The sequence below is a fragment of the Eleginops maclovinus genome, chromosome 20 (genome assembly GCF_036324505.1).
Source record: "Eleginops maclovinus isolate JMC-PN-2008 ecotype Puerto Natales chromosome 20, JC_Emac_rtc_rv5, whole genome shotgun sequence".
In the NCBI taxonomy this organism is placed as follows: domain Eukaryota; kingdom Metazoa; phylum Chordata; class Actinopteri; order Perciformes; family Eleginopidae; genus Eleginops; species Eleginops maclovinus.
In genome coordinates, this window is record NC_086368.1 from 4,653,944 (window position 1) to 4,668,345 (window position 14,402).

A 14,402-nucleotide genomic window follows, 5' to 3' on the forward strand; every position below is an offset into this window, starting at 1 on the left:
CCTATTGCAGATTCAGTTTTCCCAGCCTGGTGCAGGTCTACAATTTTGTCTCTGGTCTCATTTGACAGCTCTTTGGTCTTGGCCATAGTGGAGTTTGGAGTATGACTGTTTGAGGTTGTGGACAGGTGTCTTTTATACTGATAACGAGTTCAAAAAGGTGCCATTAATACAGGTAACGAGTGGAGGACAGAGGAGCCTCTTAAAGAAGTTACAGGTCTGTGAGAGCCAGAAATCTTGCTTGTTTGTAGGTGACCAAATACTTATTTTACCGAGGAATTTACCAATTAATTCATTAAAAATCCTACAATGTGATTTCCTGGATTGTTTTTTCTCATTCTGTCTCTCATAGTTGAGGTGTACCTATGATGAAAATTACAGGCCTCTCTCATCTTTTTAAATGGGAGAACTTGCAGTAGTGGTGGCTGACTAAATACTTTTTTGCCCCACTGTACATCAGCATCAGAACATGTCAGGGTGGATTTGTCCTTCCGTTGAACACACACACACACACACACACACACACACACACACACACACACACACACACACACACACACACACACACACACACACACACACACACACACACACAGTTGTAGTATCCCTGGCACTCGTCCACCAAAGCACTCAGTGCTGATTTCTATGCTTACACACACAAACACAGACAAAACAAGGACACAGGGGGGGTCAAACTCTAGAGCCAACAGTCTGAGTTCAGAGAGCCAATTAGAATTTTCGGGGTTTACCAAAACTGTACTAGGAGTTATCACTTCCTGTTTTTATCTTCTTATTCATCCAGACTGTTTTTTTTATTGGCTTTTCACCTTCTCTAGCTAACGGAAGTCAGTAGCCTGGTCATGTTTAACCACCTGTCTCCCCTTCTTTCTCTCCCTGCAGCCTGAACTATAGTGGTATGTGTTTGGCGTCGGATGCACAGTTCAGCGACTTCCTGGATGGGATGGGACCAGCTCAGTTTGTTGGCCGACAGACGCTGGCGACAACATCCATGGGTGAGAAAAGAGATTTACAGAGATGTCATTAACTGTCTAACAAATCATTAATTCAGTATCCATACTCAGATAGAAGACCGTAAGTGGCAGTTTACACTGGAAGTCACATTACATCCGGCAAATGTTGTGTTTTCTAGAAAAGTAATTTTAATTACAAACATTTTGCAAAGCCCTTTCCCCTTACAGCAACGAAGGCCTCTCACCAGTTCATCTCTGGTATAACAGATGGCTTCCGCAAGACTAAAAACGTAATCCATCCGTCTTCATTTTCTTATCTCTAAGTAAGGAAGGAAATTACTCACATTTGAGTGTCACAACTATAACCTCTATTTTGTAAAAGCCTCTCAAACTCTACCCATAAAAACACATTTTTAAATTGAAAATAAAAACAGCTTATTTCCTCATAAAACTGCTGAAATCATTGCACACTGGCAAAAAAAGTGCCTCGTAAATCAGAGCTATTTTCCACCTCAGGGTGTTTCTCATCGACCCATGCACTTATTCATATCCAGGCCGTATAGTGGATTTATTGTATGCAGCCCATCCTCCAAAGCAGTGATCTACTGTAAGTGGGTCAGTTTCCTCGCTGGCAGCCAGAGAGTGTCCTTGGCCCGACAACAGTGGCACTGACTGGACCCCTTCCTCTCCAAACCTGCTGTCCAGGCCAACATTATCTGATGTCAGAGGACCAAGAATAATTTGGCCGTCATCTGTCACTTTCAAAGGAATGCATTCGTCATTCTGGGGATATTTTGCTGAAAACTTTCCAATGTGACTTCCAGTGAGTGGAAAATGGGACACTACCCTCTTTACCTGCAACCTTTTAACTTTGTTTTCTGGTGCAATTATTTTATCATGGTTTAAATAACAGCAGTTTATGCAGGTGAAAACAAGAGTGCACAAAAAAACGTTGAAAGGTTGACTTTAATTAAATGTATTGTGTCAAAAAATGACACATAACTGTGTTAGGTTAGATGAAAGCAATAGTATTACATTTAGAAAAAATATAATGGTTCAACTAAATATTATTGCTTTCAACTATCATAATACAATACAATTAGGTGGAATCTGTTGACACAGTACATTTAATTAAAGATAAGATAAGTTAAGATAAGATAAGATGTACCTTTATTCAGTGGTTTAAGCAGTAACAGAATAAGAGTGAAAAACAGGACAGTGTGGTTCACACAGGATAATAAAACATCCATCCATCCATCTTCTCCCGCTTATCCGTCAGGGTCGCGGAGGTAGAAGCTCCAGCAGAGAGCCCCAAACTTTCCTTTCCCTGGCCACATCAACCAGCTCTGACTGGGGGATTCCAAGGCGCTCCCAGGCCAGCGAAGAGATATAATCCCTCCACCTGGTCCTAGGTCTACCCCTCGGTCTCTTCCCAGCTGGACGTGCCTAATAAAACAAAAATAAATAATTAAAATGATGTACAGCTAAGTATCCGTTAAAACAAAAAAACAGAATCAAGGACTTCAATGAACATATGCACAATTTGTATATATTTACATTGATTCATACGGGTGAAAGTTATTGTGCAAAATTGCAGGTTTTATTTGCAGTCCGGGTTATTGTCAGTGAGTCACATGGTTAACCCCTTGTTGTGCAGCCTGATGGCTGTTTCCCAGGCGCTTAGTGCTGTGCCGAGGTGGGATGAGTCTGAGGCTGAACGTACTCCTCATCTTCACTAGCTCTGCATGGAGGGGTTGGGAGGGGTTATCCAGGATACTGTCCAGTTTCCTCCTCGTCCTCCCCTCAGCCACCTCTTTCAGATTGTCCAGTTTAACTCCAACAACAGAGCTAGCCTTCCTCACCAGCTTGTTCAGCCTGTCAGCATCCCTTTTGTTGGTGTTTCCCCCCCCCAGCACACCACGGCAAAGAAGAGCACACTGGCCCCCACAGACTGGTAGAGCGTCTGCAGCAGCCTCATGCACACGTTGAAGGACCTGAGCCCCCTCAGGAAGAACAGCTTGCTCTGTTCCGTCCTGAGCAAGCTGTTCTTCCTGAGGAGGCTCAGGTCCTTCAACGTGTGTAAAGTCAACATTTTCAAAAATGTTTGTGTGTTGAGACAAAGTGAGTGTTGAGACCACAGAAATAGAATTAGAGTATTATTCCTATCTCAACAAAGGAGGATTTTTGAAGTGGCCACCATTTTATAATTAGCTGCCATTGCAAAGAAGTGTTACAACTTTTACGGGTCGTCACCGAGCAATTGTCATTTTCTTTTGAACTACTTGAAATGGCAAAGAGTTCAATGTCCTTTCTACTCTCCACAGTGAAGATGAAATAAAAACAATGAACTAAAACAGGCTAAAATACTAATTGGATTGGAAGCCAAGACTCACCTGATGTTAATGTATCAATGCAAAGGCGTGCAAAAACCAAAGGTTATTTTTGATTATCAATTTTGTCTTTTTAATTCCAAAACTACATAGACAGACATCGAAGTACTTCAAGGTTGCATAACAGATGAAAAAACAACAACTAAGTGCCGTGTGCTCTCTAGACAGTACTGTGACTACTCTCCTTGTCAGCATTTGCTCTTTTCCTGTCCATCTCAGAAAAGTCTCTGCAGTCTGCAATAAACAACTTGAAGGACTTCACTTCTGATTAATGTATTTATAAGTTCAAATACTGTCACTCATTATTACAATCATTGTAAAGTGTTCACAAACCCCAGGTGGATATACATATTTAGTGTTTATTACATGTTTGAATGAAATCTAGCTCTTGTTCCAATGGACGTTGAACGTTCATTTAATGAGCATCACATGAACACTTCTTTCTTATTCTCAAACCTTTCTTCAGATTCCTGTATCCACTTGTGGGCTCATAGAAATCCATTCAAATGTTTTTCCACAAAATCCAGAATTCCTCTTGGAATTTGTTGAAGTTGCATATTTGCTTGTGCTCTGGATTTACGACGCTCCTACGCATGTACAGAAATGGGTTATTGGTTTACAATGCCACCATATGTACTACTGTATTTCACTATTTTTCCTCACTTTTTATTTATGTAACATTCCAACAGAACTTGAGGTCCAAATTTTGTATCATTCTAATGATAAACACCTCCATAAAACATCATTTTTAAAGTGCACCTGTGTTTCATCCATCCAGGTGACGTGGAGATCGGTCTGCTGGAGAGGAATGGAAGTCTGGAGGTGGAGGTCATCCAGGCCAGAGGACTCACCATGAAACCAGGTTCAAAGGGACCTCCAGGTAACTTACCAAGATCTAAATCACAATCAGAAAATCCTTTATCTGTCCCAAATCTTGGAAATGTTCATTGTCACAGTGCAGATATAATGCAGTTAATAACACATCCGTGGATAAATACAATTATTAGCCAAAATAATTAAGCACAAAAAAGAGGTTAAGTAGCAGCCAGTAATAACAACAATACCTTGTAAAAAAAATGTCACACCTGCTGTAATAAACTGTAATGGTGTTTTCAGGTCAATCAAAAGCATTGTTTTCTACAGGATGTCACTTTTTCTCAGAACGTCAGATGCTCAAAGCACCAAATCAAATTTGGTGTCTTACCCTATTGTTCATCCAGTGTCAGACATGTCTTAGGTAATCAAGGTTTCCACAGAACATGAATGCACCAGAAGACAGCAAATAGCATCAGCTGCTGACAAACAGAACTGCCGGCAGCTGACATTTAAAACCTATTGGGATATATCCTACAAAAACACAGTTATGATATGAAAGATGCATGAGCCAAAAGGAGGAAATTGTGTTTCCAGTGCTCAGGGAGTTAACACAGCGAGCAGAACGAGGTGATCTGATGAATAAGTAAGGTCTACATTACTGCAGTGGAACACGCAGCATGTTGCTCTGATTTTTATATGCTGCTCTGTAGTATATGTATCTTAAAGAAAGTCATATCTGCAAGCTTAAATATTGTCAGTGGTGTGTTTTAAAAATGCTTTGACATTGATTGTATAACAACCAGGAAATAGTTGGTTAGCTATAAATCCATGTACGACCAAAAGAAATCACAGACAGAATACTCTTTACTCATGAATCCAAAAAATCTGAAAGGTTTAAAAGCCAACAATAATTCAAAATTCAATTAAAAAGGCTTTATTGTCATAAGCACAGTAGCTACAGTGTAGATAGGGCAATGAAAAACTTAAGTCCAAGGCTCCTTCAACAATGGAACATGATGATATATAGGACATAAAACAAAACAAAAAGGTGAAAGAAATAACAGAATAGAAATAAAATGCTACAAGAGTTTGTGCAAAATGTGTAAGTACATGCAAATAAAATACAAATACTGCAAGAAGAAGTCTACATACACGTACATGGAAAACAGAATGTACAAGAATAGGAACTTTTGTTCTCACATTCAAAAGTACTTTGTGGAGTTATTGGAGAGGTGCAATAATAACACACATTTTCTGCCTGTCTCCTCATAGCCTCTTTTTCCGGCAGAAAGGCATTGGCAGGGCGCTGGGGAAAAGAACCCAGTGCTCTTTTATTGTTACTATGAAAACAATATAACGCCATCATATCAACGCCGTTGTAAGACGGTCTAGCATGGATTTGTCTGTTTGTGCTATATATTTTATTTTCCATCATACTTGTTTTTCATCATGTATAATATGAGTTTGTCGTCGTTTGGTCTGACAGTCATATAGCGAGGGAAGAGGACGATAAAAGTCTCACACTCACCGGCAGCAACATCCGGTGTCCATCTGGTCGATTTACTCCCAAAAACGTTTGGTCTTTTTTTTCACTGGACCGACAACGCCCAAAATAAGCTTTTCATGCAATTTCTCCAGTGACGTCACGGCATTGGGAAAGCATTTTTGGGAAAGTTGATATATTTCAACTTAAATGGCACGGTGCCTTCCTGCGCCTTCTCTCATTGGACAAAGAGATACTGTCGCTCAGAAATAAAGGCCTTATGTGGACACTGGCCCTTCCATCTACACCTAACTCTCAGCTTTATGCATCAGTACGCCTGAAATATATCATAATCAGATTCTACTTGAGCTGTTAATATGGGTGGTCCGCCCAGCAATAAATCACCCTGGCACTCTATCTAGGGAGCAATAAGCAAGTTGATTAAATATTCAGTTAACCTTTATCTCTTTCTACTCTATAGGTAATGGTCATAAAACATAGAAGAATGAAGGCATAATGGTTGTGCTTTTTTGCAAGTTGTATTGTGTAACAACAAACTATTAATCAGATTATAGCTCCACTCTGTCCTTGCATAATATTAAACCAGCCATTGATCCTAATTACATAAGAACATAAACAGTGTCAGCAAATAAGGGACATCAAAAAACATCTGGGAAAACTATGAGAGAGATAAAAGATAAGAGAATGATAAACAGAGCAAAGCATAAACAAAAGTCGGAGAGATACAAAGAGAAGGAAGGAAATTCATATGTTTATAAAAACAAAGCACTACCTTGCTCCATATTCGTTTTGGTCTTATCTGTCATATTGTAATCTGAAAGAAGGGACAAAAAGCTTTGGAGTGTGTGTGTGTGTGTGTGTGTGTGTGTGTGCGTGCGTGCGTGCGTGCGTGCGTGCGTGCGTGCGTGCGTGCGTGCGTGCGTGCGTGCGTGTGTTTGTGTGTGTGAGTCAGTCAAAGTCAGAAGTCTGGCCTCTAATATAGTTTTGGCTTGTGTAACCTAGCAACAAAGTTTCATACTGGGACATGTAATCCTAAATGTATTGTGAATCAAACAATCTAGAAAGCCTTTGTATCTTTAGAGAGAGATGTTCTCCTGTTGTTCTCATGCTGACAGCAATTGTTTGCATGTGTTTACATAAAGTGAGTTATTCATTTTTACCTAGTCTGATTTTTCTTTGAGGCTTGAGGGTTTTTCTGCACACATAACGAGAGAAACGATTGGTTTCAAATCAGCTTTGTTTCATTTTATTTTTCCATAGTACACCACAGCTCCCTCGACTCTCTGGTTGCGATCGAATTGTCAGTTTAGCTTAGAGTGAAATGAACCGGAAGTACCTCAGATGGCAGCCATGATAAGAGCTGTTTGAAACTTCCTTTAGAACCTCCTTTAGTTTAGGAAACACTGGACCTTCCTTTACTAAAGGAATGGAGAAAATGCTGTCCCACAATGCCTTGCGCTGCAACATTTACCGTGACACAACATTCGGCCGTTCACGGAAACAACCGATCGCGATGAGAAATGCGTTTCATGAAAGTTACGGTGCTCATTAATCAGTTTAAAACGTATGCCGTAACTTGCCATAGTGCTTTGTTTTGAACGTTAAACACTGTATTAATCAAAAGGAGAAATATGAACATTACTTTTTTACTGAAATTACTAAATAAACTCAATATTTCTCAGTGTTTACTGAGCCATGTGGGTTTCTTAACACTAGAACCGCCAGGGGTCGCTGTATACCTAAAACCACCAATGGGTAAAATGTACCCGCTACTAGAATGCACGGATTTTCAAGGTACAGGGTTCTAGTCTTTAATAAAATGATGGGACGGCTTCACTTTCCTTTTCTCGATCGCTGTCAGATGACCCGTCAGCGGTAGAACAAACTCAGGACACATCACTCAGTCCGGACGCCTCCCCATCATCAGACTCTTCTTCACTCAGACGGTTTAGCAGCGCTAATGCCTCTTGTACATTCACGAGTCTCCTTCTTTTGTCCATTTTAAAAGTCTCTCTACAAAATATGACCGGCTCTATAAGAAACAGCAGTACACAATAGGCGTTGCTATAGCAACACGTCATGTTTATCTTTACAGGCGAAATAAATAGCGCGAAAATCACTGCATTTTATATAGGGGTAAATATTACCTGCTGGCGGTGATAGGTATAAATGGTCATTTTTTTCAATCTGACTTCATATTGACAACTTTTAACAGCAGAGGGTGTTACATATCACACATCAGGAATAGTCACGGACTGGGAGACTTGAATATTTTATTGAAACAAAGTTACAGGCAATCAAGAAACAGCTGCAGGGTAAAATTTACCCGTTGGCAGTTTTCGTGTTAAATGTTTTAAAAACATTTCTAATGTTGATACAAACACTGATAGATTAAGGCCTAACAAGTTGAATACAATAGCATTTATTTTAAAATATTATCATAAAATCATACGTGTTGGGATTCATGTGGATTCATACGTGTTGACTGCAGGGCGAGTGCGAGCAACCATAAGTTCACTTTACTTTTTTATTTCATTTCCAACTTTGCAAATAAAAGGTATATTTTTCACTGTCGCTTGCAGTAGTCAGCTGTACAGAAATCTGTAGTTTCCCCGCAGCAGACACACATTAGGTCCTTTTGAATTCTCCTATCCATTATTCCTTAACACCGTAATGTTTTACACAGAGGTCAAGGAATAGTGGATAGGAAAACAAGATAGGAGCTGATTTTTGGACAATTTCGACCGAAACCTCTGTCTTTGTCCACTCTAATTGAAGTTCTTAAGAGACAACCACAACAAATTGCAAGGAATGTCAAAAACCAAGCTAGTAGGCCAATGAGCTAGCAGTTACACTATCAAAATGACTCTGCAACCAAACTGAATCATCTTTCTTATGGTAGTTCTGGTAAATGTACTGTATTTATATAACACTTTATCCACTCTTTACGACCCCTCAATGCCAGCCGGCTATCACACATTCACACCCATTCACGAAGAAGTGTCCACCTGCTCAAGGAAGGTATCATTTACACACATCGGCCATCGGGAGAAATTTGGGTTAAGTATTTTGCCCAAGAAAACATCGATCTGTCAAACTTTCAATTGAAAGATGACCGCATACCTCCCAGCTAGATTTGGCTTATATTGAGTGTTTGTACCGAAAATGTTTTGGGTGATTAGGAAAGTTATATGCATTGTGTACCCTTTTTTTAAAGGTCACTTTTGTATTGTACCTCTTCACTTAACTTTGTGCAAGCTACAAGGTTTGTACCGCAACCATCTTTAGCCTGCAGACCAACAAGCAAGGGTACTACAAAGCAGCCTCTGTCCCTCACCTTGCAGGTTGAATCACTCCCTCTGGAGTTTCCTCTCTATTCTAGTCTTCTACTGACCTTGTGCATTTTACTTGTTTGTACTGAACTGAACCGTGGTCTACTCTACTATAACCTCAAACAAACCAGCTCTAAACCTTGTCAGAATAAACTTCACTCCAATTTGCAAGGCCAGTTAGGGTTTAACCTTTCTGACTGCTGTCTTTTCAGCGGCCTACATCAAAGTTTACCTCCTGGAGAAGGGGAACTGTGTGGCCAAGAAGAAGACCAAGTCAGTGAGGAAGTCTCTGGATCCTCTCTACAACCAGGCCCTGGTCTTCTCTGAGAGCCCACAGGGGAAAGTGGTGCAGGTGAGATACTGATTCACACCAAAGACGAACCAGAAAGCAGATACGTGTGGGGTGAATTAACTTTTGCACTCATGGTGGAGCAGGATGTAACGTCAGTCACAAAATGTTTGCCATACATGCAAAAATGTGTGAATGTGTGCACCGTTAACTGTCAATCCAATAGTTGTTTAAAGATTTTGACCAAAATGTAAATCTCAAACTGTTTAAAAATGTTAGTACAGGAGCGAGAACTTCATAATCACTATCTTCTGGGGAACATGGCAATACATCAAAGAGTTGTGGAGTCTATCAAACTGGATGGACCAACAGGGTAACATTGCCATCCATAGTTAGATGCAAATGTTTTATAAAGCTATCTTTAACCAATCTCCCCGGATCATCACGATGAAATAACAAAAGGAAGACTTTCATCACAATAATGCTGAATAATGAATGTTAGAAATTGCTCCTGGCTGTCTTCGTGTGACAGCAGAAAAAGTTCAAGAGGTGTAGACGAGTCACAGCAGAAGAGGAGTTTGACATTTACAGTGAGAATCTGACCTGAGGGACCAGGGGGCTGTTTGAGCAGATTTTCTTCTTTCAGCTGTTTGAGCTTCAGCTACTCTCAGGATCAAAAAAGGTCACTGAGAGACTGAACATTACAGCCGATTCTGAGCTCTTTAACTTCTTTCCTCTCCTTTTCTACTTTCTATTATTTCCCTGGCAGTCCTTTTTCTAAATCCCCTTTTTATTCCATCTGTTATGATGCTTTTTCATTGCTTCTTTTTTACTTTGCTCTCTTAAACTCCTTTCCCAAAAGACAAACCCACTAACAAGAGCCGCTAACATTTGGCTTTTATCTTTATTGGGAAATGTTACAATCAGCATTTATTCCTAGAACAAATAACTCTGCTGACATTTGTATTATCGGCTCATGATCGGCCTAAGCTCCAATGTGCAGCAATAGAAACATAACATCCAGGGTAAAACACCAAATTTCACCAAATTTTCCATTTCCCAAATTTGCCATGCTATGACTTGCTTTGAGGGGAATATGTCATAAATGATGGACCATCGTAATTTATTAGAGCACAAGATATACAAATATTATTTGCTCACTAAGCCACCCGACTCTATTGGCAAAAACAGGGTAATACTCACTCTATTTAAACTCGACAGGAACAAAAAATCTTTTCTCTGTTTCAAAAGTCACTGCTCCACTAAAGCATTTTTATCCGGTCAAAAACACCCGCACATGCTTATTTTGGTAGAGAACAGATTGTACTTTACATCCCTGTTTGTTAACTCTCTTTCATTATGTAGCACCTTGCATCCTTTAATTTGTGCTCAATATGTACCTCTTCCATTCTTTATCTTGATAGTCTTTCACCTTTCATTTTTACTTTCTGACTCAAGATTACTAAACAAGATAACCAACATGGACATATATTGTAAACGGTGCATACAGTATGGCGGGTTTTCTCAGTGCTCTGCAGGTGGAAACAGTGGTGTGCCTGTTTTCAGTGGAGGCCTGCAGCTCTGCTCCTGCGCTGTGTAATTAGCCCCTAAACGCCTCCCTTTTAATTATTTGCTGTCTGTGTTGCTGTCCTCCGAGTTTCATCAAACTCATTCACGCTGGATAATGAAAACCGCTGAAATCAGCAGCGCTTTTCAATTTGTCACTTCCTGATTTAGCACAGCAGAGTGCTGCCTAAGTACACACATAGCATTCATTCAGAATCCTTCCATGTGAGAAAACAACATGCCCATTCAAAGAACATGATTTGATTCACACATTTACTTAAAATCTGTTTCTTTGTTATACCAGCGTTCCTACTTCATATTAGTATTTACTAACATGAAATCACGTTGAATGTTTGACATGACTTTATGGTATTGAACCTGCATACATTCATTATCCCCTGTACAAATAGACAGTATATCCTGAGACATCTAACAAAAGTTATTAGTTATTTTAATGCAATCGGTATCCAGAATCATGGAGAAAAACTCTCTGCAAAGAGTCATGATTATAAATAGAGAAGTAGCAAAGTTAGATGAGGAATAACTTACCATTTGGGGTTAAAAGTAAATAATATAATAACATAAAATTGGTTTCACTGGACACAGACACCTGTCCAACCAAACTTCTCCTTCAGTTGACTTCTTCACTCTTTATACTTACTGGTTTTGCTTTTGAAAAGGCCCTATTATGTTTTGGGGTTTTCCCCTTTCCTGTAGTGTGTTATTTAGATTTGTGTGCATGTAAATGGTCTGCAAAGGCTAATATACCTGTGTTCTCTCCAGAGCTGGCCAGCTAACCAATCAGAGCAGACTGGGCTCTGGTTTTAAAAAGAGGGTGAAAAGAGGTGCCGCATCGTAGGCAGTATGAGAAGAATAAAGACTTTTTTGAACAGTAAAGCATGGAGACATGTCCCAGTAGAGACACTAAATACTGATATGAACCTGAACATGAGCAGAATATGTCCTCTTTACATTACATAATTACAGTGCATTACTTTTCATAGGTATCATTACACACAGTGTATTGGGACATCCTAAAATAGTACTTTTTGCAGTGGTGCAATGGAAGATCATGTATAAAGTTGAATACTAGTTACATTAAAAGTTCTCTGTTCTTACCTATTTCCTTTACCTTATTGCTGTACGGTTTGATGGTTAAATATGTTGATTTGATATGTGTGTAATCTAATCTGTGAAGTGGATATATCAGAAATTGGAACTACCCAACACTGGGTTGCAGGCGGGAACAGTAATTTGCATTCGGGTCAGTGTGACTTTTGTCAAATTGGGTTAAAGTCCTATTTCTGGAATTTTTGTCTATAATGAACAACTAACACATGCAATTGCTGTGCGTGTGTGTGGTAAACAGAGGTCAGGACAGTGGGTTTTGAAGGTTTCATGTTTGAAGCTCTGTGTGTTCACTGTCAGGCCTGAAGCTGCTGTCATTGCGTAATTAGTCACTGAATGCCTTCTTTCTAATTATCGGCTGTCCGTCTTTATCCTCCGCTCTGCACTCTCTGCCACCATCCCCTCATCATCTCATTTTCTCTCATATCTCGTCCTCTCTGAAAACAGACAGTAAGGTCATCTTTGGTATTTATTCATTATTTAATATTTGTTTGTGTTTGGTTTGTGTTTCTGAGGTTAGCGGTTAGGTTTGCTCCTGATATCTGAGGGTATTAGGATGCAAAATATGTCAAACAGGTTGTCATTTATATATTCGCTGTTAACATTGTTCAATGTTCACATGGGCTTTGATGGAAAATTGACCAATCAGAATCAAGTATTCCATTAAGCTGTGTAATAATTGAATGTTTCCATCTGACAGCAGTTGACATTATTTAGCTAATGCACATTTCTTTGTCCACATAAGTATATATGTGTTTTCAGTGCTGGGAAAAGTTACAATCCCGGGTTTTTTTTTTTTTTTTAATCTGTCACTGTTACATCTCTTTCCCATCATTCTATATTATTCTGTCTGTTCTAACCTGAGGGAGTTTCTGGTTTCAAAACTGAGTGGCTCCGAGAGAGACATGCAGAGAATACGAAGTAGTCTCTCTATTGATTCCATATTTAAGGCTCAGCTACACCAGCCTTTACGATATAACAGCAAAATGTATGTCTGAAATCAATCCATATTAATACAATCTGAATATTCGATCCACAAGGCGCGGGTAATCTGTACAGTAGATTAGTTTTTGTGAATTTTGACGCCTGAAGTTCTGAACTGCCAAAACCAGAACTAAAGAGGTCCTATTATGCTTATTTTGGTTTTCCCTTCCCTGTAGTGTGTTATCTAGGTTTATGTGCATGTAAATGGATTGCAAGGGCTAAAATCCTTGTGTTCCCTCTGGAGGGAGTTTCTCTCCCACGCATTCCTCCCCCTCCGACTCCCCTACCTGAAAAGCATCTATTGGAGTCTCTTTCACTTCAGGAACAAAGTGACATAACTTTGTGACAGTTGAGCTTTCATTGGCTTGCGTTCCAACATATTGCACGTGATTGGCTAAGGGGCGGGACATCTTTAAGTGGTTGACCAATCAAAGCAGACTGGGCTCTGGTTTCAGAAAGAAGGTGCTGCAGTATGAGAAAAATAAAGACCTTTGTGATCATTTATGCATGTGAACATGTCAGAGTAGAGGAACAATATAGAATTTTCAACCTGAAAACTATTTAATATGTGCCCTTTAAGGAATTTACAGTAGAGTAACTGACAAATATTTTTGAAATGATTACGTACTTAATGTGTTTTCCTCCAAAAATAATATAAAATCTTCAAATACATAACACTAAAATGTCCAAATGATCAGTTTTGTAAAATGGTAATATAGTGTTAGCCTTTTTCAGCAAAGACTATACCCATACTGTTTATCAAACAGTAAAGGACTGCTTACTTATTTGTATATATTTCAGTCTCAGTCGATCAAAGTAAAATAACTAAATTAAAACAGGATAAATATAAAGGAGAACTGAAGAAGAATTCAAGAAAAATTGCTGAGAAAAACCAACATTAGCACAATGGAAATTTGTTGTCCCACTTTCTGGTAAACCCTTCCATCCAATTCCAGTTTATCCCCCACAGCAAAATGCTGGGTTTACTTTGTCTGTTGTTCAGTCCCTTTTTGTTCCATTTTTTAGAAAGTGGACCAAAAGCAGATGTAAGACACCATATTTTTCATTGCTTGCGCAAAAGCCACAGTCAGTCTTTCATGTTCTTCCATGTTTCTTGTATAAGATGTCTCTCTCTCCTGTTGTAATGGTTTGAGTCAAGGTCTAGTTTGGGGAGCTGATGGCAGTCAGACAGAAAATAAGGTAAAGGTTCTCCTTTTTTAAAGATTCAGGGAAGAGATTGAGGCAGACTCGGTCTCTAAATCTCTGTGGAAATCACATGCAGACAAACTTATACCAAACGAATTGTTATGCAGGCATGCTCAGACACACAAGAGGACACACAAACGGATATGGATTTTTTTGTCTGCTGCTGAGATGTGCCCTGATGTTATCAGGGTGTCAGGAGACAGAGGACACCAAACGTAC

General features: G+C 39.4%; 1 protein-coding gene across 2 annotated transcripts in view; it reads left to right on the forward strand.

The window, feature by feature from the left end:
• Positions 1-14,402, forward strand: part of rims4 (regulating synaptic membrane exocytosis 4) — a 58,470-nt gene that overhangs the window by 37,261 nt on the left and 6,807 nt on the right. For both annotated transcript variants that reach the window (XM_063911383.1, XM_063911384.1), the window contains exons 3-5: positions 898-1,010; positions 4,137-4,238; positions 9,223-9,362. In XM_063911383.1, coding sequence (XP_063767453.1) covers positions 898-1,010; positions 4,137-4,238; positions 9,223-9,362 — 355 coding nt within the window. The remainder of the gene's footprint in view (positions 1-897; positions 1,011-4,136; positions 4,239-9,222; positions 9,363-14,402) is intronic.